The sequence below is a fragment of the Populus euphratica genome, unplaced genomic scaffold (genome assembly GCF_000495115.2).
Source record: "Populus euphratica unplaced genomic scaffold, PopEup_1.0 scaffold253.1, whole genome shotgun sequence".
In the NCBI taxonomy this organism is placed as follows: domain Eukaryota; kingdom Viridiplantae; phylum Streptophyta; class Magnoliopsida; order Malpighiales; family Salicaceae; genus Populus; species Populus euphratica.
Genome location: NW_011500133.1, coordinates 211,264 through 239,008, shown reverse-complemented (window position 1 = coordinate 239,008; position 27,745 = coordinate 211,264). Strand labels below are relative to the sequence as shown.

Here is a 27,745-nt window from a genome sequence, read left to right as displayed (position 1 = left end):
ATTCCTGCTTGGTGTCTTTAGAAAAAAGTAATTGGAGCAAATTTATGGGTGCATTGAGATAATGGATTAACATTTGGAAGAAAGTAACTGTGACTTGAAGCAAGCTAATAAGGAGTTTGGCTCATTTATTTGGCAAATATGGCTTAAAGTTGACTATATCAGGTCTAGTCTTTCAACTCCGAGAAAGAGATAGAATGAAAACATTCATACTCAGAGTCTGGATGTGATTTTTTTACTGGAAGTGACAAATATGTTGCCAATCAACTCAGAAGCTAGGGCTTGTAGCAAATATTTAATCAACACAGGCCTTATCTTGCGGCTACAGTGCAAGACTGCCTACTTAATTAACAGTTTAATAAGAGGGCTTTCCTGCTCAGTGTCTCTAGTAGAAAGTGAATGAAGCTGCTTATAGATTCATTGACCTGACAGGTTAGCATTTGAATGATTGGTTACTCAACTAGGCTTGAATCTTGTTATGAAACATGGCTCGATGATATTGTAAAAAAGGCTTCAAGTTGACTATATCAAATCAGGTCTTCCATTCATGTGGGAGCAAGAAATGAAAACAATCATGCTAGCAGTCTGGATGTGATTTTTTTTTTTTTTTACTGGCCTTGACAAATATGACATCAACACTTAAGAGTTACATAGTAAATATTTTATCATGTAAGATTTCACCCAGGAGTTCTCTAATTGTAGGGTTGCTTACATCACAGAGAGGGAACATTCATTTTGGAAAGGAATTATGTGCTAGATCAGATGAGATAGATTGTTCGCTATGGTGCAGAATCGGAAATGATGGACTCTTTCACACGTATAACCTTGTTACTTGTTGCATATTTAGATTCTGATTCTTCTTTTTTAGAGGCAGTGCTTATGTTCTTCTTAACAAACTTGGTGATCAGTTTCTAACATCATGGAGAATGCATAGCAAGAAGCTGTTACTAAGTCTAGTGTGAAAATAAAAGTGGAAAATGATAAATATCTCATGGGAGACTAGGAGCATAGATTGAGTCTCAATTGGTGGGGTCCTATCAGGATACTCTGCAATAGCCTAGCATTTATGTAGAAGCTTTAGAGTTGAAGTGTTCATGAAGGAATATGTCTGTTTTCAAGAGACTTTGATGGGTAGGAAGAATTCACCATCATGTTTACTTAATACATAAAACTAGATAAAGACTACAACATGATCAAATGATGCCTGTTTGGGTGATTTATCCAATATCTGCACTTGGATCTTGGTCTCTCTCTCTCTCTCTCTCTCTCACTGTCTCATCTACTTTGTTTGGAAACAGCATGATAGCCACCTTAATTCCTCAATTTCCAAGAGCTGTGTAGGTATTCTTTTTACTTAACTTCTTGTGTGACATTGGATTGGTCATTAGCCATCTATGATAGGGAAAGCCTTGCTTTCCATAATGATACGGATATGCATAAAATGTAATTTGATGCTGCCTGTGGCCATAATAAACCTTAGTAAGTGGTTCAGCATGAAATAATTTCAGGTGAAGGAGACGAAACAAGTGAGAAATGCATCTACTCCATTAACCAAAGGTTCAAGCATTTTTCTGACTGGTTATTAGATATCATGGCAACGGGAGATTTGGATGCATTTTTTCCTGCTGCAACACGAGAGTATGCTCCTATTGTGGATGAGATCTGGAAGGACCCTGCCATTCAGGAAACCTACAAGAGAAGGGAAGAATTGCATCATCTTCCTGTTGTTGCTAAATATTTCTTAGATCGGGTATGCCTCAAGCATCTCTACTTTAGCTTTGTTTATTTACAAGCAATTAGAAGATGTCCGTGTTCATTTTGTCTAGCTCCATACAATGCCTTTTTTGGGATCTTTTCTCATCTCTTTCTGGAATTTTTGAATTGTCGATATAATTATTGTAGATTAGATGCACAATGTTTTGCTTTGTGCCAGATATATCTCTCAGTTATAAGACCACTGCAATTTTATCGGGTAGCCCCTCCAAATCATGTTTATTCAGATTCAGTTTCCTTCGTCCTTATTCCAATACATACATGGAAAAGCAAGAGGATAGTAACCTCAAAAAGAAAACCAAGAATAATGAGGTGGCATCAGTATCTATGTTAATCTCTTACCTAGTAAAGTGGGCATGATAATTTTGTTGATGGAAGAGTCGAGAAGAGAAGCATGAATGCCAAACTGTCCATGCAACTTGGACAACAATTTGACTAGATGAAAGTACCGATTCAATAACATTCCATTTGTAACAGTGATGCAACTTCTGTGCTGATTTACTTCTTGATTTTTTGTAATGGGGTCTAGAACTCAAAGCACTGTTGTTGAGAGTTCAACAACCAGAAAATCTTCTAGAGTCTTTCATGGTTAATATTTATTTCTCTTTGATGGTTTATTTTGCTGCTTTTTCTGGGGATTTCAACAATTTTTAGATATGATTTTATTGTGGAGGCAGTTGAAGTCGTTTATTCCCTTTAGAATTAGGTTAATCTATCTGTTAATCTCCAATATTGTCAAGTACTCTGGTTTGATTTCTAGCGGAAGTGATTGAATAGCTCAAGGCAGAGTAAAAATGCATCTTTTACCTATTTTTTCAAGGAACGGATATTTACTAACCTATCATGATTCTGTAGTTCTTGCCATCTAGAATCTGGATTGAATAAATCAAATAGATATCATGTGCAGACATATGTGTATGCATATTTGACATCATACATTTCATGCAATGTACATGATAACGCTACATTAACTATAAAGCTCTTTCCATTATACAATTTTCGTATTTTTTACATGCTTCACTGTGAGATGTCTGATATTTGTGTGGTAAGAATATTTGTATGCATATTTGACATCATACATTTCATGCAATGTACATGATAACGCTACATTAACTATAAAGCTCTTTCCATTATACAATTTTCGTATTTTTTACATGCTTCACTGTGAGATGTCTGATATTTGTGTGGTAAGAATATTTGTATGCATATTTGACATCATACATTTCATGCAATGTACATGATAACGCTACATTAACTATAAAGCTCTTTCCATTATACAATTTTCGTATTTTTTACATGCTTCACTGTGAGATGTCTGATATTTGTGTGGTAAGAAATGAATTTTATATTGGAGTTCATGTCTGTATCATTTAGATGTTATGCCTGAACCTTTTTGAAAATCTTGAAACTAAGTGTTCTGTTTACATAAGTTAAAAAACAGTGTTGTAACTGCCTTCTCCCTTATAATAATAACATCATGTCATTAGCATGAAATGAAATTCCTTCAACAAATAGATGAATGAGTTTTCTTTTTTGATTAAAAAATTGATGAGGGAATTTAATGAAGGGGTTGCGGGGATTTTTTTTTCTTGTTTTCCTAGGGCCTCATCTAATACGATAAGCTTTTGATTTGAAATGATTTTTTGATGTTATCTGACTGTAAAACCATCCTTTTATATCAAGCAATGAATATGAACCTTAATTAAGTTTGTGTATTGTGCTGTTATTTCTTGCAGACCATTGAGATATCAAGCAATGAATATGAACCTTCAGAGAAGGACATTTTATATGCTGAAGGAGTCACACAGAACAACAGTCTTGCCTTCATGGAATTCACATTTGATGATAGAAGTCCCATGTCGGAGATATACAATGAAAACTTTGACTGTACACCTCCCTTGACCAGGTAAAATTTTTATTCTGTTTGCATCATCTTTACCTTCACTGCCGCTGAAAGTAATGTTCTGTCATCTATCCGGAAATTTCCCATTGCCTCAGGTACCAACTAATTCGCATAAATTCAAAGGGATTGCGTGATGGTTGCAAATGGCTGGAAATGTTTGAAGATGTGAGGGCAATTATCTTCTGTGTAGCCTTAAACGACTACGACCAGATTTGGGCTCATGGTACAGGTCCCCCTTGTAACAAAATGATTGCTAGTAGGGACTTGTTTGAGAGCCTGGTTAGGCACCCTTGTTTTATGGACACCCCTTTCGTGCTTTTGCTGAACAAGTATGATGCATTGGAGGAAAAGATCAACCAGGTTCCTTTGTCGGCTTGCGAGTGGTTCGAGGACTTCCAGCCTTTGAAGCCCCATAACAATAGTCAAACCCTGGCGCAGCAAGCATACTTTTATGTGGCAGTGAAATTCAAGGAATTATATTTTTCACTTACTGGTCAGAAGCTGTTTGTATTTCAGACCAGAGCTAGGGAACGTACTTCAGTGGACGAAGCATTCAAGTACATAAGGGAGGTCCTCAAGTGGGATGAAGAAAAGCACGATAACGTGTATGGAATCCCTATGGAAGACTCGTTTTATAGCACAGAAACGAGCTCCTCCCCATTTATCAGACAGGAATAGGCATTTATGAGCCAGCATTTTGAACCAGGAGATTGCAGTGAGGTAAATTTGATATTGCTGTGTGATGTTATTAGGATCAAGGCCGATTGATTCATACGAAGCCTCAATCTGGTTTTGGGGAGTTGATGGTATTCTTTGGGAGGATTTATCCATTTGTACAATGTCCTGTTACTTATGAGTAAAACCAGCTTTTGTGAATCATGCAACTGATCGGAGCAATGTTTTTGGCACTTCTTAACCTGAGAGCTTGTCAGTTTGTATATTCCTCCCTCTTATTATTCATAGGAGTTTCACTTCCTTGAGTTTGATCATCGAATGAGATAATCTGTTTTGCATGCATGCCTTTTGGGTTTCTGATTTTTTATTTTTTTTTATTTTTACAAGCGAGTAAAAATGGATAAAAATAGTTGCTTTGTGAAGTTAGGTGGCACCAGGTGGTTCTCTCCCTGCCTTTCCTCCGGTCCCTCCTGCCGGATCCGTCTCCCTGCGGACAAGGGTTATGTCACCGTATCTTTCCTGTTATAATTCAATAATTTATCGGATTTTGTTTTTGAATTCTTGAACCCATGCAAGGATACGGTATGGGCGATGACCTGGCTTGAACCCGTAATGGTTTATTCAATAATATTTAAAATAAACTTACTTATAAAAAAGCTGAAAATAAATTAAAAAAATAAACAGGTTAGGGTATGGGGGTGACTCTGCTTGAACTAAGAAAAGCACATGCCTCGCTTTGGGCTTTATTATTATTATTATTAATTTTTTCCCCTCAAATTTTGGATTAAGGAGCGGGTGACTCCTTTTTTTTTTTATTTCTTTATTTTAAAAAAAACTAAGCAAGCAAAAAGTTGTCTAATTACCTTTCCCTTGTTGGTTAGTGGATAGTTGTATAGTATATTAAGAGATTGATTTTTTTTCTTTAAAATCTATTTTTCAAGCTATTTTCATCTGTAAAATATACTTCACATCTTAACAAACTAATCTTTGAACCCAAAACACTCTAGAATTAATTTAACAACACAAAATTATACCTTAAAAAAAAAAATTCCCTTTTGAGTTCAATTTACTTTTTTAGTCAATAAAAAACTTAAAACCACCACCTTCAAACTTCTCTTGTTGATCATAATTCTTTATTATTAATTTTAATTATTTTTTTGTTAAAATAATAAAAATTAATAACTTTTTTTTCTTTGTTATTTTCAGATGAGTCTTTTTTGTCCTTTCTCTATCTTGGGGATCAAAAAATAAACAAAAGCAAAAATAAAAATTGTTGGAAATTCATAGTTAGCCATATATGCCATCCTTGTTCCAATCTTGTATCTTTTAGTTTTTTATTTTACTTGTAATTTCAAGTATAGTTTCACCTCCATAGACTGTAGAAGGATCTACACGCAAGAGAGAATATTTTGCATCAAACATTATAATAGTTTCACTGATGGAGCTCCATAAGAAAGGCAAAGTTTTGTAAATGTATAAGATAATATTTTGCATCAAACATTATAATATCATTAATCTTCCTCGCAAAACAGCAAGAGAAAATGTCAATCCAAGTAGCTTATGCTTTGTAGACTATAATAGTTTTAGTTTGAATAATATTTTGCACCATCAATTTCCAAAGAATTTCAAAAGCTTAATCAGAAAACTTTTTATTTTATTTTATTCTAGCTACGATGTTGACTTAAACATCAATTAAGAATAAATATTTTATTAAATGAATCTTTTAATAATAAAATAATTGATAAATAAATCTGCATCTACACACACAAAAGGGAATTGGAAGACAATATTTATTTGGTCTTTCTGAAAATAAAAGAAATTGGTAATTAAAAACTAAGAAGCGTGGAAAGAGCTTATTGAAGAAGAAAAAGAAAGAAATCTTCATGGAACGCGTCAAAACGACAAACAGCGGACGACTCCTCTTTCAAACATTCAACGTTCAATATTCAAAAATAAAAATAAATAATTCCATCGAAATATTACTGACTCTCGGTTTTCGTTTGTTTATGTATTTACGCATGCTATTCATCAATTTGAATGCTTCTTCTTTTCTCTTCGCTTCACTTTTCAAGGTCTAAACCTTGGACGCGGCGTCCAAGATCTGAAAGCTGAGACCTTTTTAGCCCCCTGTATACCGCCTTGTTTCTTTGCTTATAAAACCAACCAAACCAAACCCAATGCCATAATATTTTCATCAATTGCAAGAAAAATCTTTGCATCTTTTGATCAACAACGTAGCCAAAACATTCTATATACATTTCACTAACAAGGCCAAAGCACCTAGCATCTTGTCCAGGCAAAAGAAAATATGGTTTTTAGTTGGAAAAGGAAGAAAGCTGCTCGAGAAAAGCTGTTCAAAGTCGAGGATTTGGTGATTCCAAACCAGTTTCTTTGCCCAATATCTCTTGATCTTATGAAGGATCCCGTCACATTATCTTCTGGGATAACGTATGATCGGGAGAGCATAGAAACGTGGCTCGAGGGTGGGAATTTTACGTGCCCGGTAACGAATCAAGTGCTAAGGAGTTTTGATCAGATTCCTAATCACAGTCTTAGGAAAATGATTCAAGATTGGGGTGTGGCGAATCGTAACTATGGAGTCGAACGAATCCCAACACCTCGAGTTCCGGTTTTGGGAGCTCAGGTCTTGGAGGTTCTTTTTAGTTTGGAGGACTCGGCAAAGCGTTTGAATGGGGTAGGGTGCCTAGAACTGGTGCAGAAAATCAAGAAATGGGGCAATGAAAGCGAGCGTAACAGGCGTTGTATCGTGGTGAATGGAGCAATTAGTGTGTTTGCAGCCGCGTTTGATTCATTTGCGAGAGATTCTTTTGAAAGAAATGCTAATGTGTTGGAGGAGATATTATCTGCCATGAATTGGATGTTTCCTATATTCCAACATTCACTTGATGCAGAAGCACAAGCGCATTTAGGCTCGCAAGATTCTTTACGCTGCTTGGTGTGGTTCTTGAAAAGCGGAGATCTTTCGGTGAAGCAAGACTCCATGATTGCATTAAGAGAGATTGTTTCTTTAGACCAAAAACAGGTAGAAGCATTGGCAGCCATTGAAGAGGTGAATGAAGTGCTTTTTAGGTTCATTAAAGACCCAATTTGCCCTGCAATCACCAAAGCTTCTCTTATGGTAATATTCTATCTAGTATCATCTCCTTCTTCCACTAGCATAAAGACCAGATCAGCATTAGTGGAGATGGGCCTGGTTTCTTTGTTATTAGAAGTTGCCATAGACTCAGAAAGGAGCACAAGTGAGAGAGCATTAGGTGTTTTTGATATACTTTGTGATTGTGAAGAAGGAAGAGAAGAGGCCTACAGGAATGCTCTAACATGTCCAGTCTTGGTAAAGAAAATCTTAAGGGTATCAGAATTGGCAACGCAGTCTTCAGTTTCTGCCATTTGGAAGCTTGGCAAGTATGGAAAGAAACATGAAGAGAACGTCCTGGTTGAGGCTCTTCAAGTAGGTTTATTTCAGAAGCTAGTGTTGCTCCTACAGCTTGGCTGTGGAGATGAGACAAAGGAGAAGACAACAGAACTTCTAAAACTGATGAGTCCTTACAGAGATGGATTGGAATGCATTGACTCAGTAGATTTCAAAAATCTTAAACGGTCATTTTGAAACACTCAAGATTTTGCAATATCATATTCATCAATTCTTCATTTTTCAGATCAATTCTGTAATTTGTAATACTAATTCAACATATATATATGTACATTTTTTTTTTTTGGTTTATCGCATGAGTCAGAATCTTCTTCTCTTAATCCTTTCCAGGAATATAATGAAAGATTTCAGTGTAATTACTGAATACTTACGGTATTCGGACATCTTCAAGAGATGTGCTATATATATATTATATATATTTGGCTTTTTAATGCTTGTTTTATATGCTATAAGGGATAATCTCAACAAAATACTAAGATACTATTTCTCTTATATAAGAATATTATTTCTACCTATTAATATCAAAACCTTACAAAATACTATTTATTTATTGCAATAATATTTTTTTTCTTTTCAATGGTTTTTTTCTTTTGATTTTTTTTTAAATTTATATTTTATTTATTTATTTTCTATAAGCTTATCTTGGTTTCACGACTCGTATCATGAGTTTAACGACCTTTTTTTGTTATTTTTTAATTATTTTTTTAATTTAATCTTTTAATATTAGTTGATTGAGAATTATTTTGGTTGTTTTTAAACTTATCAAGTCAATTAAGTCATATCAAATTATTAAAATAATTGTGTATCAAATATATTAAAATATAATCGACTCTTTTAAATGATTTTTTATAGTTAAAGTGCATTTAATAAAAAAAACTATATTTATACTATTTAAAAAGTCATATTATCAATTTGAGTCATTTAAATAATATATTATTTGGAGATACTTTAAGAAAGAAACAAACAAAATTAGGAAAGAAAAATAGGAGATAAAAGACTAAAATATAAATTTTTTAATAAGTGAGAATTTTTATCACTTTTTGCTGGAATAATTTATGATTTTTTTTTTTATCTATTCTACGCTTTAAGTATATGCAATAGATCCAATTTGACCACCTAAAATCTTTCTATCAATAGATACAATTTGACCACCTAAAATCTTTCTATACACACGTATTTATTAATATATTAATAATTATTTTTTAAAGTATTTTTTATTTAGAAATATATTAAAATAATATTTTTTTTATTTTTAAATTTTATTTTTAATACCAACATATTAAAATGATGTAAAAATAATTAGCCAAAAAAAATAAAAGAATTTTAAAAATATTTTTGAAATGTAAAAATACACTCCTAATTCTTTATTCTATACAATATTTGAATTCGAGATTTTTCAAAAACAAAAACGATGCCAGTTGATTATAAGCTCAAAGGTATAGATAATTACTATTGTATAGACCATAGACCATGAAAATTGTTGCCAGCCGCGATGAAGAAGTGCTCGCGACCGAGCACCTTCTTGACCTAATCAAAGAGGTTTTTTCCCTGTCAACTCCTCTACAACTGCATTCTTTTCTTTCGTCAGCCATTCTGCCCCATGAAGAACTGTTGTTCTTTGAACAATTCACATGCAGAAAATTCAATTTCAAACACCATTTAATCTCTTTTCTTCAGTTTAATAAGCTGAGGTATATACACATTCAAACTTGCTATATATATATATATGTATATGTTAACTTAACATAGAAGGCTATTGATCTGTTCAAAGTAAGGGGTCAAATTGTGATGTGTTTTCTTCAGAGTCAAACTGCGAGTTTCTTCACGGCGGAAGGGAAGACAAGTGGAGGAGGGACATGGGATGATTGTTTTCAGATTCTGAATACGTAAAAGAGTTCACCGACCACTTGTTTTTAATATTTTAATATTGATGTATAGTCCTACCCGAAATCATTCTTAAAGTGATTAAAGTTAATTTACAGATTTATAAAAGAACAGGTCCTAATTAATCAACTTGAACACCTCCATCATTTGCCTCAGCTGTCACATCGGTGTCTTTGACTATCTTGCTTCACATGTTTTCGTTCCTCACCTTGTGAACTCTTGTTGTTCAAGGCAAAACTAGAAATTGGCTTGCAATGCCCTTAGAGTTGGATTATTATTTTTTTAATATAAAAAAATTATTAAGTCTTATTAACATGTTTTGTAAAAGAAATTAATTATAAACTTAAAATATATTGTATATTAGATTATTTTTTTAAAATATTAATATAATAATATATTGAATGATTTTTTTTAAATATTGAAATTTTAACATATTAGATTAATGATAAAGTTATAGAAAATAAATTATGAAAATCAATTCAATATTAAAAGATAAAATTAAAAAGAAATATTAAATTAAAAAAACAACTACTCAAGTCAACCTGTCAAACACGTAAATTTAATCATAAGATCAAGATAACCCATAATAATAATAATAAAATCATAATGCCTAGTTGCTAACCAACCTAGTGTTGAAAGCATGACATCAAAATAAAAAAAGTTAATTAAGAAAGGAAAAAAAAACAACTAAAGTCAATCCATGCTAATTTGTTAAACCTGTTATCTAAGTCATGAAATCGAGATAATTTATTAAAAAAATAAAAAAATTATAAAGTTTTATTTCTAACAAATATAATGTTGAAGATTGAAATCGAGAAAAATAAATAAATATATGAAAATGATATAACTCTATAGAAAAATAAATTGAAAAGCAAAACTTCTTATACCCAATTCTTAAACAACCTAATATTAAAAAAAAAAAAGAGTTGTTGGAGGGTGAAATTAAGAAAAAAATGAATCGAATTAACTTGCCAAGTCTAGTTAAAAAATATTCAATTACAAAAGAACCAAAAAAATAAATACAGTCAACCTAGGTAAAATTATCAAACTCACGACCTGGATCATGTTATTGGAGTAATCCCATAGAAACCAAATAAAAAAGGATATAAAGTTTAATTTCCAACCAGTTCAATGTTGAAAAATAAAATTAATTTGAAAAAGCTGCAAAAAAAAAGACCTGAATTAATCCAGATTAACCTATTAAACATGCGACATGAGTTATGATATTGAAATAAATTATAGAAAAAATAAAAATTATAAAGCATCACTTCTAACATCTAATGTTGAAGGTTAAAATTGAGAAAAAAAATAATTCATGATATTAGTATGTAACTCAACAAAAAAAATAAAGAAAATTACAAAATAAAATCTTTAAAACAACCTAATATTAAATAATAAAATTAAAAAAAATTATTAAAGTGTTCAATTAAAATCTAATGTAGACAAAAACACCACTTCAATGAATAATGTTTTATGGATGTAACTACAATAATTTAGTCATGTTCTTTATGTTTTTTGTTTAATGTTGATGTTAATATACCTAATATGAGCTCAATATCATAGCATGGAAAAAAACAAAATATACCTAATCAACACCTTAAACATGGCCTATTTAAAAACATGTAAAAAGTGTGTATCTATATTATGAACATTGGCTGTTCTTAATCGATACACAATCATATAGATATCATCTTATGTCCCCCAGTTGTATAGAAACATATATTGTTTCTTAGAAGTTGTATTTTAAACATCGATTCAATGTTCATGATCTCATGCTATCATTTTTAGGAATATTATGCTGATTTAATTTGCTATTTTATTCAAATATAACACCAAAATAGTTATCAATGGATTTTTCTCTTGGCATTAATTTTCAATCATTCGTGCTGCCCATTTGCAATATGGTGTCAAGCGGCTCTTTCTTTTCGTTCTTCCACACGAAGTTATTACAAGGAAGCAGTAATATTGCTTTCAAGCTCCTGCGCGACAAGGCAAGCGTGGCTTTATTGGCTAGAACTTAATTGGTCTCAAGTGGGGTGAATTTATAGCAGAAATAGCTGAATTTATATCAGATGTTCAGACATGTTTGATTCGTTGAGTGATATGTCCGTGAATACAAGCTTTTTGGTATACATAATTTCGTACAGAAGATACCATAGCATTCGTGCTTTCGAAGAAGATACAATTAGGTCACTGCAGATGATTTGGTGCTTCGTTAGCAGTTACTGATAATTCAGCGAAACTCACATTATACAGATCAAGCTAGGACGTGGTTAGTTTGAAAGCAGATTTTGTTCATATATGAAATGACGCAGATCAAGTGCATACACGTTTTTGACGTGTTACACATTAATTTGGAATGTATCCTCGAGCTAGAATGCGGCAGGTTATGGACATCCGTACCATCGTTCTCCCGTAGCCTGCCTTCAATTATTTTCAAAAGAAAGAAACTGACATGCAGAAGCAAACAACGAACCTTTCTCTTTTGAAATTAATAGTAGAAGCTAAAACACTAAACGCGTTTATATATATCCAGAAGGAAGATCAAAACACTTTCGTGGAGTAATTAAGACAAAAAAAAAGTGCTCGAAAAGAAGACTAAACCATATTGGAACCAGTTCAACATGGTTACTGGAAAACTAAACATATCTTGATTCCTGTTTTAGTTTGATTTTATTTTATTTTTTTATTAGTTGAAGTTGTATAATCAATGCATATTACATTAAATCTCGAACAAATTAACATAGAATTTTACTGATATTATTTTTTATTTGTTTTTTTTTAATGTAAGATTTTTTTTTAAAAAAACTATCTTCTAAATAACCGTGTTTTTAATAATATTAATGTTTTTAAAAAAACAACATGGTTACTTTTGATAGAGTGTTACAATCATATATATGTTGTCCTCTCTGATTTGTCTAATCTAGTAAAGTTCTGAAGCTAAAAGACATGAACTAGCAATTTCCTGGTACTTTCTTCGATCGTGACACGAACTAGCAACTTTATGTATCACTAATATTTTAATTGCTTGTTGGTGTGTCTAGCTCTCTTTATAAATAGTATATGAAATAGCTTAAATTTTAAAATTAACAGCTATAATATTGTAACTAAATTCTTTTTTATAGTAATTAGATAGTGTTTGGTTAGCATAAAATATATTATAAGAAATTAAATAGATTAATGTCGAATGCTTTACATTAAACTTACAAACTTGGATCGTTTTTAGAAAAAAAATTAGATTTAAATTAAAATATATTCTTATGTTGACCTCGAAGAAGGATGTATAGAAGTTCTATTCATATTCTAATTCATATGTTATTATAATAATATAGTAAAACAAAAGCAAAAAGAGGTGGTGATTCCACCTAAGAATCTGACATGTTCATGATTTTATAATTTGTTAGAGATTTCTTTTATTGTATTAATATTTATTAGGGATATGATCACAATCATAAATGATAGATAATCATTTTTATTTATAAAATTATACTTGATTTATTATTAATATTTTAACTATCAATCATTAATAGTTTATCCTAAAGATATTTATAAATCTTAATTAATTTTATAAATTTTAAAATTAAAGATTATATAAGTTTTCAGTGATTTTAAAATATGTTAAAATCAAACTGATAATTTTTAAAAAGAAAATTTAGAGGTTGATCAGTTAAATTACAATACTCTTTAAATTTTTAAAATCTATTGATATTAAATAAAGAAGGAATAAACTATATTTATATCCAAAAAAAAATTTACTATTTTTTTTTATCATCAAGTCAACTTTAGAGGTTGCTCATAAATTTATGTAGAAGTGTTTAGAAGTATGATAGCAATTATTTTTTAAAATATTTTTTACTTGAAAATATATCAAAATTATATTATTTTTATTTTTAAAAAATTATTTCTGACATGGCACATCTAAATAATATAAATAAATTAATATAAAAAATTAATTTTTTTAAAATATTTTTTACTTGAAAATATATCAAAATTATATTATTTTTATTTTTAAAAAATTATTTCTGACATGGCACATCTAAATAATATAAATAAATTAATATAAAAAATTAATTTTTTTAAAATATTTTTAAAACACAAAAATCAACAAACCCTTCTAATATTATCACTTTATTATTAACCATTTTAGCCACCACCACCTGACATGCCAATGTATCACCGCCATTACCATATTGCAATACGGTCACCTCTCCTCCTCATCCTTGTTTGCTGTCACCAAACACTATTGCCCGCCGCCACCATAATTATCACCTTTATTCCATCATCATTCCTCTTTCGATCACCATCACCTTTACTCCATTACCACCATATTACAATTGGTTAATTATCCCCTAAATTACCACTATCATTCCACTACAAAACGCCATATATGATTCTCTCTCTCTCTCTCTCTCTCTCTCTCTCTCTCTCTCTCTAGCAGGTTAACTTTTAGGCAAGACTGGAATGGCTATAAACCTTAACAAGAATATTATACTATCATATTTTTTGTGAGAAAGGAGAAGAGGTATTTACAAATCCTGTGAAAAGAAAAACTAACCCACTTCGTCTAATCCTTGTGCTCGTGCATCACAACATCTTGTAATTACTCATTAATTTAACACGTTCAAGTCAAGGTAAAAGGAATCAGGCTATAAATTTAAAAAACTAATAGACCAGACTTTGGAGGCAATAATAACAAGGGGTATTTGCCTGTATTTTTGTACTTACAGTTATATAGCAGCATGGAGACCAATATATCTCTTTGCTGTGGTGTAAGATAGGCTATATCCAAGCTAGTATTTGAAGATTCATGAGAATTTTTATTACTTTAATGTATTGGAAGTTTGAACCTTAATTGCTAAAGGGTAGATTAGAAATGCCGTAGATGTTATTTATTTGAAAATATATTAAAATAATATTATATTTTATTATTATTTTTTTAAAATTAATTTTTGACATTAGAAATACAAACAAATTAATTAAAAAAAAATCCAAAATTTTCTAGAAATGTTATTTCGACCGAACTCACTAAAAAAGAAAAAACTCCCCCTTGATTTTCAGGTTAGTCCTCTCATATTATGACAATTAGTCTGTTATCAAAGAGCAGCTAGCAAATCGAGAACACAAGGGAAAATGAAGCACAAAGGGATTAAATGACAATGCCTTCCCCTTCCTCACCCGAACTTGGCATTTAAATTTATTTTTTTTGGTAAATTCAGAAAATTAGATCCAGCTAGCAAATCTAGAAATTTTGTTGAGTGTTTTCTTCTTTTTTTTTGATAATATGAAACAATTTTTTTTTGAAAAATCTAGAGAGAAAAAATATTCTCTTGGTCCTATATTAAGTATCTTAAATAAAAATGCACGCACAATTTTTAAGAAAGATATTAAAATGTAATAATTTAGTTTTTTCATTTATACCACTAAATATGTTTTTCCATTTCTGTCTCAATATTTTTTTTGGTAAATTCATAAAATTAGAATATGTTAAAAGGTAAAATAAAAAATAAAAAATAGGGTATTTAATATAATTTGACTTTTAAATTAGAACTGCAAAAAGAAAAGTAATACAATAAGAAAGAAGAATGGGCTAAAGCAAGCCCATGTGACGAAGCCCTACTTGGTTAGATAACAAGAGAAGTCCACAGGTAAAACTTTCGAAGTCCTTTCTGGGAAGAGCTTAAAACAAATTCTAATTGCAGAAATCCGATAAGTTCGCGGTTCCTTACAAAATAGGAGAGCCTCCACTAACGGTCTGCATGATCTTCCCAACTTCCTCAGAGAAGTACTACAGAGAGTTACCACCGACTGACAGTGAAAGTAGAATTTCATCGATCACGGTATATCTCCATTGAAATGTTATATTTTTTGTTTTGTTTATATATATATATGATGTTCATTGTGCTTTTGCTCATTGAGATTAGGTTTCTTCATAATAATGTATGTGTCTTGGAGAGTATTCCTGCAAGGTCTGCAATGTTTTGCAAATGTCATATTCTGTAAGGCGAAAATTCATGCTTTGATGTACAATGGATCGCTGCGGGTTATTGACATTCAGCCTGAAAATTCACATGTAGAGGACCTAGCTCCGCCATATATCCTGTGTTAAGAGGAGGTTCTCCACCGTACATGGTGGAGTCTTCCAATGGGCTTTTGGTGGTTGAACGACAAAACAAAATTTCGAGGTCTAATGACACTTCAAGGGATTTAAGCTTAATCATGCTTGTTCACGGTGGTGCTAGATAACATATATTGGAGATGAAGTATTGTTTGTAGGATTCAACACTTCAATGTCAATATCATCCTTAAAATTTTCTGAATTGAGGAGAAATAGTATATACACACACTGTTGGTTCTTGAATATTGTAATAAAAAAAATAATAAATTATTTAAGAGCCTTTAAGATCTTATTAGACAAATTTAAAGTTATTTAATAATTTATTATTTGAAGATATGATTTTTTCCGGTTTTAAATAATTTTTTAAAAGTTGTATTATTAAAAACTACAAGCCATCAAATTATCTGGTCTTCAACTATAATCCACATAAATTAAGAATGAAAAATATCTTAAATTTCTATTTATGAGAGATGGATTGCTATGCTTAGAGTGTTAATTTTTTATTTTATGACTTGTGTAATTTTTTTATTTAACAGACAACTTTTTACAAAATAAAAGGCATAATTTTATATTTATAAGGAATCCTAAAAACCCTATAAATAACAAATATATATTTTCTCCTTAGATAATATCTATATATTATTTAAGAATAATTTTAAAAATTTAATCAATCAAGTCCCTACTTGATTATTCTAGGACTGGAATTATAATTCCTGAATTAAAGTCATTCTAGTGCTTAATTTCAAAATTTTTTTTTAATTAAGTCATGCTTAATTAATTATCCTAGTTTAATTTTTGAGTAATGATTACTAATGTGTATAACTTATTAGGTTCTTAATATGTTAGATGAAATATAAATTATAATTTTAAATAAATCAAACAATTTAATTTACTTTATATTTGAAGATCAAGTGTACCGTCTAACAACGTGATATGATCCTTCAAATATTATGAAAGTCACAAGTAGTTTAACTTAACCTTTTAGTGACCGGTTTCTCGGTATAATTATTATACATTCATCAATAATGTTTCGATTTAAACATTTTAGCATGAAATGTATCTGCTATGTTAAATTATATTTGTTCATAATATTATAGTTATTGATCATTGGAATAAGATTTGAAATTCTTTTCAAATCTTATTCCACCTCGCGTAAGAATTTAAAAATCAATATTATTTGAGAACATGTGAAATATTTTTTTCTAATTCATCTAAGATGATGAATCATCTCTTAATCACTCAAATATATTCATATAGTTTATGTAATATCCAATGTCTGTCCATTTCTTACATTTACCAAGATAACATGTACCATGATTAAAACATAACACTCCTTATAAAAAATAACTTAATAGTTTTAAGTTTAATGATTACTTATATAATTGTTGCATGAGTCTTTCCATAGATATAAGTGATATTTTCATATGAAATTTTTATGCAAGTCAGTTCAATACACATGTTTTATGATAAGCACTTATATATTAGTTTTAGGTATCTCTTACACCTAAACTTAAAAGAACAATTGTTTACTTTCATAAAAATATATGTGCCAATTTTTACAGCTCTAACGAATGTCCAATATGTAAGAGAGTATCAACAAAAAACATTTTAAGAATAATGATTTGATGGAATAGAAATCTCATAATTATAATAACTTTATAATTTTCTTTGCAAAATAATTTTATCCAATGAACTTTATCTATATTCTAGATTCACAAATCAAATATTAGTTTCACTAATATAATATTATATGACTATAAAATTTAAATTTAAATTTAAATTTTATTAATAATAAATATATATTTATATTAATATAATAATATAACAAATAATCAACTCATTAACTACGTGATATATTAATTTAACAATCTTCCACTTACACTAAAATCAATTGATCATATATCTAATACGATATTGTTTCATGTAACATTAATACTTCAGTATAGATAATGACTTAGTAAGAGAATCTTCTAAATTCTCTTTGATGGATAATCGCTTTATCTTTAAATCTTTTATTTCATTGATTTATAAAATTAAATAGAAGTATTTAAATATTTGTTTGGATCATTGATGAGATCTTGATTCATTTGCTTATACTTCATTATTATCACGATACAACTGGATTAACAATGCTAACAACATAGTTTATTAATGAACTTGTTGATTCAAACAACTTCTTTGTTTTCTCAAACATAGAGGTATATTTTTATTTAGTTGTAGAATCAGTTGTGCTTTCTTGTTCGAAACTTTTTCAACTCAAAGCACTGTCATTTAAAATAAAACATGTATTGACTGATATTTATTATTTTTTTAATATTTCATTGAAAAAATCTTAATTCAAACTATTTTTAACTTCTAGTTTATCTTCTCTATTGATATATCTTACAGCTAAGTATAGAATACAAATTTCATTATATTTCTTCTAATTTGTGTTTTAGAACACATGATTTTGAAGGGAGGTCTTCTGTACAAAATATATAAGAATTGAATCTTAAATTTTTTCATGTTAAGCTATTTTAGTATCTAGTTTATATATATGAATTGAGACAATCTAAGCAATTTTTTATATCTAATTTTATCATTTTTAATATTTAGTGTATTGGGTGTTTCTTCCCATTAATTCATGGGAAAATGGTATAATTTTTTTCTAAAAAGAAAACTTTAATTAAAGGGAAAGAAAAAAAATTAAAACCTTTAAATTTTATTAAATAGTTCATTTGTCTTCGTATTGTAAATGTTACATGAAGACGTAAAAGCTAAAAAAACAAAGGAAATGTCTTCGTTATCCCATATTTAGACCCATTAAATTATTTTTGAAGCTTATGATAGCACAATTTCAAATTATTCATCATTTGAAAACTCGTTATTTTACAATTGAAAATATAAATAAAAATAAAAATATAATGTAGTCTTAAATTAAGGTCTCTAATATAAGCTTGCAAATAGTTTAATAAATCTTGATTCAAAGTTTTTTATTTAAAACTTTTCTCACTATTTCCCTATCCAAATCTTATTATTATAAGTTCGTTTTATTCACACATGAAACACTTATTACTTTTTATTATTTTTGCATATGAAAAGATATAATTGACAAGCACGTGAGCTGCTGTAACATGACAATCATGCCATCAGTCCACCAATCAGTTCAAGAGGGATTTTTTTTTTTTTTAGATTGAAATCGAGGTTTGCATTTATCAACATGTTATAGAGTTCAATTTTATAATATCATTTGAGATTGAAATCGTGATTCCATCATTATTATATGTACCACAATGATCCTATAATTAAATTCCATTAATTATTATTATATGCATCACTTATAAAAAAATAATTTAAATTATATCTTTATATCTTATTATTAAATTTTTAATTAAATTGAAAAAGTTTTTAATATAGTATCAAAGTTTTATTAACCAAAAAATCATAAGTTTAAATTTTATCATCCTCATTCTATTTAATAAAAATTAAATATAAAATAATATAAGTTTATATAAGTTTTAAAAATAAAAAACTTTTTCTTAAAAAAATATATCAAATAATAATATAAATTATATTTCAAAATCTTATTTAATAATTTAATTACTTAAATTGAGGTGATTTTTTTAACATTATTAAACCTAGATTTTTCACAAAATTACCATCTCATTATGTAATGGGATGATCTCATTTTCGTAATGTTTTTTATTCAACTAAAAGATTGGAAAAGAAGACATTATTGATTATTACATCTAATAAAAGTTTTATTTATTTATTATAGATATTCTTTCTTAAAATATTGTTATTTTGCCCGATATGTTTTTAAAAAAAAACTATGCTAATAAGCAAAAAATAGCCTCTCTTTTTTCTTGTGTGGATCATAACTAGGATATTTATTCGGAACAGCATCGTAGGTACATAATAATCTGGATACGAAATTAATTTAATTCTACAAAAAAGTGTATCTATAATAAGCTTAATAATAATAATAATAATAATAATAATAATAATAATAATAAAAGGATTGCTTTGTTTTGCATAAAAATTTCAAAAGGTTGCGATTTTCATATACATATGAGTTGTTATAATGTAATTCATTTTTTAATTTAATTTTGATCCAAAATCCCAATATAAAAAGGTTTTGGATTGCTTTTGCACTAGAAGCTATTGATTGAAATATTTTTTTTTCTGAAAATAAAAGTGTTATTAAAAATAAATAAAAAAGAAAGAATTATAAAGAAATAGCAAAAACTCCTACCATATGCATATATGTAAAATATTTTATATTTTCAACACAGTCAATTTAATTGTTTCATTGATTGAATTGAGAAACGACCTAATTGAATGATAATATTAAATTCAAGGCTTGCAATGTGAGTTTTCAAATAGTTTAATAAATTTTTATTGAATTTTTTATTTATTTAGAACCTCTCTCTGTTTCTCTATCTAAATTTTATTAATAGTTTTTCTTCACACACGAAACACTCATTTTTTTATATATATATATAAAAAATAAAATCGATAAGCACTTGAGTTGTTATAAGATCACAATCATATCATAAAACTATTAGAAAAAAAATATTTTTCTCAATTCTTAATAATTTATTGGTGAAAGATCAAGATAAGTCAACAAGACTTTAATTTCTTAGGAGCACAATGGCTCGGAAAACAAATATTTATGAGGTGTTAATTTTATTTTGTGTTGGCGTGCTGTTCAACAATTATTCTAGAGTTGATAAAAGTTATTTCACCAATTTAAATATTATATAAATATTTTCTTAACAAAAAAGAATATCCTCCTTTAATTCAAAAACTTGGAATTTAATTATTATTTTTCTTTCCAGTCTTAATTTCCCTTGTAATTTGAAGTTTTAGAACTTTTGGTCTCCAAATTATATTTTATTTATGAAATACATTTTAGTTTAATTTATTCCACACTTTAGAAGTCATGCCTGTGCTTTTGATATACAATCTTTTTTCCCTTTAATTTTATGAATAAACTAAATTAACCCTCATTTTGAATACTTTTAAATTAAAATTAAGGCATCATAAGAGCACATATTATGAAAAAAAGGAAAGAAAAACTAAAATTTCAAGCCAATATATATAATGTTTCCTAACATAGGTTATCTATGATAAATCTTTTTTTTTTCCGTAAGTAAGAATTATAAAATCCATGATCAATCTTCGCAACAATATTTAATAATTAGATAACTTTTCATATAGCATAGAAATGCAGCTATGTATATCGCATGTAATATAAAATATAAAATTTCATTAACACTTAGATTACAATTAAAATGATTGGTTCATATTACAAAATATTTTCTAGGTGTAAGCTTGTATATGCAGACGAAATGGAAAATAAAACATTGATTTAAAATCATAACATTTGGTTTTTATTTGATATATTATTTAAAAAAAAGGACCCATTTGGTCATTTATTGAAATTATAAAATAGGAAAGAAGAAAAAGACCGTAGCACTGTTCACTAGCCATGCTTCTAAATAAATTTTACAAAATAAAAAATTATTATTTTAATATATTTTAAAACAAAAAATATTTTAAAAAATAATATAGAACACATGCTCTAGCGCTCGATGCTTCATTCCATATTTATGTTGATTAGGAATTCAGAATCTAGAGACGGACTTATCCAGCAGAACACTTAAATAGAACAGTAACACCTTCATTAGAGCCGCTCAATGCCACACAGAGAGCGTTTCCCCAACTAAGTCTAACCCTCGAACTTCAAGTCATCAAACCTGGGGCGGAGGCGGGGGATTTCTAAGGTGTCGAACCTTTCCAAATGAAGAGGAAGAAGAAGAGGAATTCGTTTGCCTGACATGACAAGAGGAGAATGTAAAACCAAAAAAGAACACGTCTGGTAGATTAAAACAAAAATAATATAGAAATAGCAGAGTTTAGTTTTCCAAACAGCAGTGTTCATACTGTACTCTCCATGGGTATGAGGAAAATGCAACAGCCTAATAACAGGAGAAATACAGGCCACAAGCACAGAAGATAAACTTGCAAATACATAACACTCGTATTTGTAACATGACAACATATCTAGTCGTAATGTCCATATTCAATACAAAACACAGCACTACTACTTCTCAGCCCCTAGTTATGAAATGGGGATAGGTGAGGAAATACTACTGCTCCTTGTATCTCTTCTCTACTTCCTCCAAGCTCTGAATCTCCTTGTGAAATTTGCATACACGATAAACACACCTGCAGGCACATATAAGTATATAATGGCACGTGGCAGAATTGCAAATAAATAAATCAAGCATTTTCAAAAGCTTCCAAACCAGACATATACCAGTAGAGAAGGCATGCTGAAATGCAAAGAATGACATTCCTTTGAGATTTGTAGATCTGCACAGCAGACTTCAACGGTAAGTTTGTGTAGATTCTAATGATAATAAACAATAGCAGTTTACAACTTTAATTCAAATACATTCTTCTAACATATAGCCTCATGAGATGCATTTCCCTGCTTGAACAGGTAGTTTTCAGACTATGCAACGTAATATACCTCCTAGTGCTTAATCTATCAATCTAAGTAAATTTATGAGACATGGTTCTAGTCAGGGAGGGGGGATAGCGTTTGTTTACTCCTTCCATTTCAAATCATCAATCTTCATACTAGAAATGTCAGCTTCAAGTGATTTTCGACAGTTAAAAGGGGGGACATCTCCATGCACAACAAACATTACAACAGCTGTAAAAAATTATATGATTTGTTCTTATACATTTGTTCATGTCTAACAGAAATAATGGAAATAACTACTGGCATATTCTTTTGAAAAATAATTACGGGGTATAAACCTTGAGTTTTTTTTTTATATTTAATTTAGCACTCCACCAGAAATTCAAAAATTAGGTATATGCCACTACTCAGAGAGGTGATGCATGTTGTATGCATGTTGTGTGCATGTTTTACAGGAACCGGCTAGCGTGTGCATTACTTGCTATGCTTACATGGAATTGATAACTTGCTAAAATATTGGAGCATGCAACAGAAGTTCATATGTTATTGTGGAACTGAAAATCCAGCATCTACAGAACGGAATCTACTGGAAATGGAATACTTATCATTGTGTAAGGAGCTAGTTGTTATTAATGGAGTCATTTCTTCTTAAACTAACTGCATCGACAACAATACTCATGCAGAATCTAGCTTCTTGTTATGTGCTAATGCAAACTAAGTAAAACTGCAATAACTGTAACCCTGCTCCTCAGCCCCCGACACACATCCAAGGAGTCCTGAATAAGAGAGATTACTGGCTCAATTCTGCCCTTCCAGATCCAGTGGCATCTACCAACTGCAGGCATATTCCCAGGGAATAACTCTTTTTTGCATTCAATGTTTCACATTAGCACCTCACCTCTTCAATTTCCCACCTTTCCAACAGGTTAATGACAATCATGCTGTTTGGACATTCATGATGCTACAAGTAATAATCTAAATTCAAGCAACCGCTTTACATATACAAACGACAAACAACTAAACCACTTTTTATCCCAATAACACCTTTTCTTCTGTTTTGATAATTTCGTGTCTTTTAATAACTCAGTTAACTGCTCAAGCGAGGTTACAATGAAATATCAGCGAATGACCGTAAGAAAATAAGCAAGAACCCAATGGGGTAAACTTGCATATACACAAAACTTCAGAGGCAATAACAAGATTCATGAATAGCATCCAACAACGCTTCAAGAACGCAATAAGCAAAACAAAATGGCACCCCAACATTTCATAACCATAACATAAAACATTACATCCCTGGCCACCAAATATCCCATCAGATTCTTAGCAAGTTGCCACCCCTTTAAGATTACAAAACAAATCATGACAGCCTCATTAATTATAAATATAAAGAGAATAAAAATCTAATTTTTCAGGACCCTAATCCCAATTTCCATTAATTTATTTAATTTCGTTGAAGGCATCCAACGTTTCTTTGATAACGCTTAGTAATAATTAAAAATCGCCAAAAACCAATAACACATCTCTTATACAGAGCAAAAAAGAAGAAAAGAAGAAGAACAAATCAGCAAATCAGATGAAATCAACATACAGATTTCTCATAACGATCTCTTTCAGCAGCAGTGCAGGTCTCACCAGTGCACATCAATCGATGCTCCATTTTCCAATATATATCTGTTCACAAGATGAAAATCAAACCCAGAATTTCTAAAGCCCAAAAGAGAAGAAAAGGAGTACACATAAAAGAAGAGAAAAACAAACCCAGGAGCTGGAACCCGGCAAAAGGGACAATAAAGAGAGCCGGCTGGAGAAGGAGAGAGATGAGAGAAACCAATCGGTCCTTCAATAGCTTTGGCGACGGTAGCGTTAGGAGTACCGCAATTACTGCCTCTGCTGCCACTAGGTATGTCAGTATCATCCACTGCAACGCCATTTTCTTTTGTCTTCGATTTTCTTTCCAAGGACTGCTTGTTCTGTTTTTTATCTGATTTTGCTTAACAACCAAGTTTTTTGGTTTTCTTCCTTCCTTTCTTTCTTTTTCCAATGTCTTTTGTGATTTGCATTTTGGGCCGTTGGATTGCGATGAGAGAGCCAGAGGTGCCAAGTGGGGAGCAAGAGTTTTTTTATTACTTCACAATTTATAAATAGCAATAATTTAGGAATAATGGATGGATTGTTTGGTGACAATAAATGAAAATAATAGAATTTGAAAAAAAAAATATTTTTATTTTATATGTATTTAGTTAAAATAGAATAAAGTAAAAATCAGAATGGATTATAGAAATGAAAATAAACGTTGGATATGGTTTCATTTTTATGAAGGTAGATAGTATTAAAAATCAGAATGAGAATTAGATTTCCCTTCTTCCTTTTTTTTTTAATTATCTTCACCTATATATTTATAATCATCAACCACGATAATAATGATATTGTTTAAATATAATAATAATAATATAAAAAAATTAAAATGAGAATTAAATTTTCCTTTTTTTTAATTATCTTCATTATTATTGTCACATCATCATCAACCATGATAATATTACTACTAATAATAATAATATAATTTTTTTATCCAACTACAAATAACTTGCTACATAGTTTATTATATACTAACCATGTGACTCAATAAAAAATATTAAGAAAAAAATGATGTTCAATTGACAAAAAAAAATAATGTTAAATAATAAAAAGAAAAAAAAATGATGCAAGTCATTATTAACCCATTAAACCTGTGATTTGAGTCATTGACTCGAAGCAATAGAATTTTTTTAAAAAACCTTAAAACCTAATTTTTAACTAATCAAATATATATTAAATTATAAAACTAAAAAAAACATACAAAAAAGATAAGAAAATAACAATTGTAAAAAAAAAAAGCTTACACCCTTCTAAGCTGACACGTTAAACCCATGGATCAGATTATAAAATCGAGATAGTTTGATAGAAAAGATAATGAAAAAAATCATGAAATTTAATTTTTTAAAATACCAATGTTAAATTATGAGATGGAATAAAAAAAACATGTCAAAGAAAAAACTAATGCCAACCCTTTCTAGCCTATTAAACTTGTGTCTCGAGCCATAATTCGATCAGAAGCACCAAATATAGAAAAGTCATGAAATTTAATTTTTAACAAATTAATATTAAAAAATAATTTTTTTTTAAATCACACATATTATAAAAAAGGCAATAATTTAAAACAAAAAAAATATGAGCTCACCTAGGTTAACTTGTCAAACCTATAATCCAGGTCATGAGATTGAGATAACACTATAAAAAAAAAACAAAGAAAACTATGAAGCATATTTTAAAAAAAAAAAACTTCGAGTAATGAGATAAAAAAATTGATATGAACTCATGTTAACTTATAAAACTAGTGACCCAGGCCAATTAATTGGAAGTATCGAACATGAAAAAATGACAAATCACAAATTTCAATAAACCAACAATCAAAAATTAAAATTGAAAAAAAATCATAAAAAATAAAAGAAAAAAATAACAATTAAAAGAATGAGGATCAATTTTTTTAAAAAAAAAAATAGAGGATGAATAATTTTGGATTGAATGGCTAAATTGAAAAGAAAAATCAATTTCACCAAATAATTAAACAAGAAACCACCAAGAAAATAAGGAACATATTTAAGAAAAAAAAGTAAAAATTTTAATTAAATGATGAAATTAAAAACAATTCAAAATTTACAAAAGATATAAGAAAAAAATGAAGAAAAACAAAATCAATACCAAATTTGAAAAACAAAAATGAAAACATTGAGATTGAAGGAAGCAATCGAAAAAAAATAAAAATTTACAAAATGACCACATATAAATTTAAAAAATCAAAAAAATAAAGATTGATCCTTAAATATTTCAAACTAAAGTATCTGTTTTGAAATTTTAAATGTCAAACATGAATTTTAAAGGAAAAAAAAAAAGAAAAAAGAATATGACCTCCATGACAATCCGTCCAGCACAACTCAAGACGAGCCACTTGTGGAGGAAGAGGACATGGTGGAAAATCGACTAACACGACGGAAAGAAATTTGCCACCACCAGATAACTTTTCATGTGTTGCTGAAGCCTTGCTACTCCTTACACTTGCTTTCATGTGTGTGACCTAACATATTTAAATTTTTAATATTTTTAATTAATGTAAAAGACTAATCAACCCTTCCACATGTCTTATATGAAAATATAAAAATGCCCCTAAAGAAGCTTTTATTAATTTTGACATCGAGGATAATTTAATAAATTTTCTATATGAAAAATGTGAAATTTTAAAAGAAAATCCTAACAAGCAATTATATGATTTTGTTTTTCCTTTCAAGGGCAACGGAGGTATTTCATTGTTTAAAAAAACTTGAAAGGACCTTTATATCCCATTGAAAATGAAAATGATAAATAAATCACATAAAAGAGATCATTTTATCCCTGAGCTTTGTCTTTCTAGTTGATTTGTTGGAGAAAAATCATCAATCAACTGTTATAATTCATGATAAACTCTATGTTGTGTTATAATATTTTTCTCACATACTATAGGTCTAATATTCTTTTAAATATAGTTTTTAAACCGAAACAAGTTAAGCGGATCAATTTGATAGCTGGATCCGGTGACTTGTGACTCAAGCGACTTAGTAGAGACTCATTTTGTATTTCAAATATATATTTTTTCTTAACCAAAGGCCTCTATTTTTTATATATTTTTAATTTATTTTTTTTAAAATTTATTATATAAATACTAGAATAGTATTTTATTTTTTCAATATAGGATTTAAAGCTTTTTAGATATATTCTATGTTTACAAAAAAAAATTATGTTTTTTTAATATAAGATAAAAAAAACCTTTTTAATTTTAATACTTTAACTTAAAAGGATAACATGGTATCTTTTCAATATGGAATAAAATTTTTTTTTAAATAATCTTTTAAATTTTATTATTTACACAATATAGCTTATATTCTCATAAATTATTTTTTAATTTTTTTATATAAAATATTAAAATTTTATATATTTTTTTAATTTTTTCATATTAATTTGAGTCTATCCATGTAAATATAAGACCCAACTCCTTGTTGAAATCAATCCCCAAATCAAATGTAATAACTATTCTTTTAAGTGAATCATACTCTTTATATGTGCTGATAATGTCAGCCCATTGAATTATACTCCGCATAAGTAGCGAAGATATTCCGGGGAATGTACTTACATTGTTGACAAATTTGGAATGTAGATGTTTAGAAAGATGCAAGGAGCTCTGAAAAAATTAGCTAGTCAAATGGGTTCGTTGCGAAAAAAATAAAATAAATTCAAATGGCAGTCACTCTATCCTGGCATACCAATAATTATATATAAAAAAAATAGGCATTTTTTTAAATGCATTAATTTGCTACAATTGAAAGTATTCGAATCTTAACACCTTTATTTATTTATTTATTTTACTTTCATGAAACAAATTACAAAACATCGATCGCCGAC

The 27,745-nt window shown here is 29.2% G+C and overlaps 3 protein-coding genes across 4 annotated transcripts in view; 2 read left to right on the top strand and 1 right to left on the bottom strand.

Moving 5' to 3' along the window:
* The window catches only part of LOC105110428 (extra-large guanine nucleotide-binding protein 3-like), an 8,303-nt gene extending 3,613 nt beyond the window's left edge, over positions 1 to 4,690 (top strand). For both annotated transcript variants that reach the window (XM_011005464.1, XM_011005463.1), the window contains 3 exons: positions 1,506 to 1,747; positions 3,507 to 3,676; positions 3,769 to 4,690. In XM_011005464.1, coding sequence (XP_011003766.1) covers positions 1,506 to 1,747; positions 3,507 to 3,676; positions 3,769 to 4,351 — 995 coding nt within the window. In that variant the 3' untranslated portion in view covers positions 4,352 to 4,690. The remainder of the gene's footprint in view (positions 1 to 1,505; positions 1,748 to 3,506; positions 3,677 to 3,768) is intronic.
* Positions 4,691 to 6,381: 1,691 nt separating this feature from the next.
* LOC105110427 (U-box domain-containing protein 21-like) lies at positions 6,382 to 8,088 on the top strand. Its single transcript, XM_011005462.1, has one exon. It carries the CDS (start codon positions 6,657 to 6,659, stop codon positions 7,974 to 7,976), a length of 1,320 nt encoding a protein of 439 aa, XP_011003764.1. The 5' UTR covers positions 6,382 to 6,656; the 3' UTR covers positions 7,977 to 8,088.
* A 13,557-nt stretch (positions 8,089 to 21,645) lies between these two features.
* Positions 21,646 to 24,350, bottom strand: LOC105110426 (uncharacterized). Its single transcript, XM_011005461.1, has 4 exons — positions 24,035 to 24,350; positions 23,865 to 23,947; positions 22,103 to 22,158; positions 21,646 to 22,011 (listed from the first exon to the last, which is right to left on the bottom strand). The coding sequence occupies exons 1-4, from the start codon at positions 24,204 to 24,206 to the stop codon at positions 21,933 to 21,935; spliced, it is 390 nt and encodes a 129-aa protein (XP_011003763.1). The 5' UTR covers positions 24,207 to 24,350; the 3' UTR covers positions 21,646 to 21,932.
* Between the last annotated feature and the right edge of the window lie 3,395 nt (positions 24,351 to 27,745).

Coding starts and splice junctions, on each gene's coding strand:
- LOC105110427 (XM_011005462.1), top strand. CDS start 6,657: ATGGTTTTTAGTTGGAAAAGGAAGAAAGCTGCTCGAGAAAAGCTGTTC.
- LOC105110426 (XM_011005461.1), bottom strand. CDS start 24,206: ATGGCGTTGCAGTGGATGATACTGACATACCTAGTGGCAGCAGAGGCA. Junction 22,159..23,864: donor GAGATCGTTATGAGAAATCT/GTATGTTGATTT, acceptor TCTGCTGTGCAG/ATCTACAAATCTCAAAGGAA. Junction 22,012..22,102: donor TCAGCATGCCTTCTCTACTG/GTATATGTCTGG, acceptor ATGTGCCTGCAG/GTGTGTTTATCGTGTATGCA.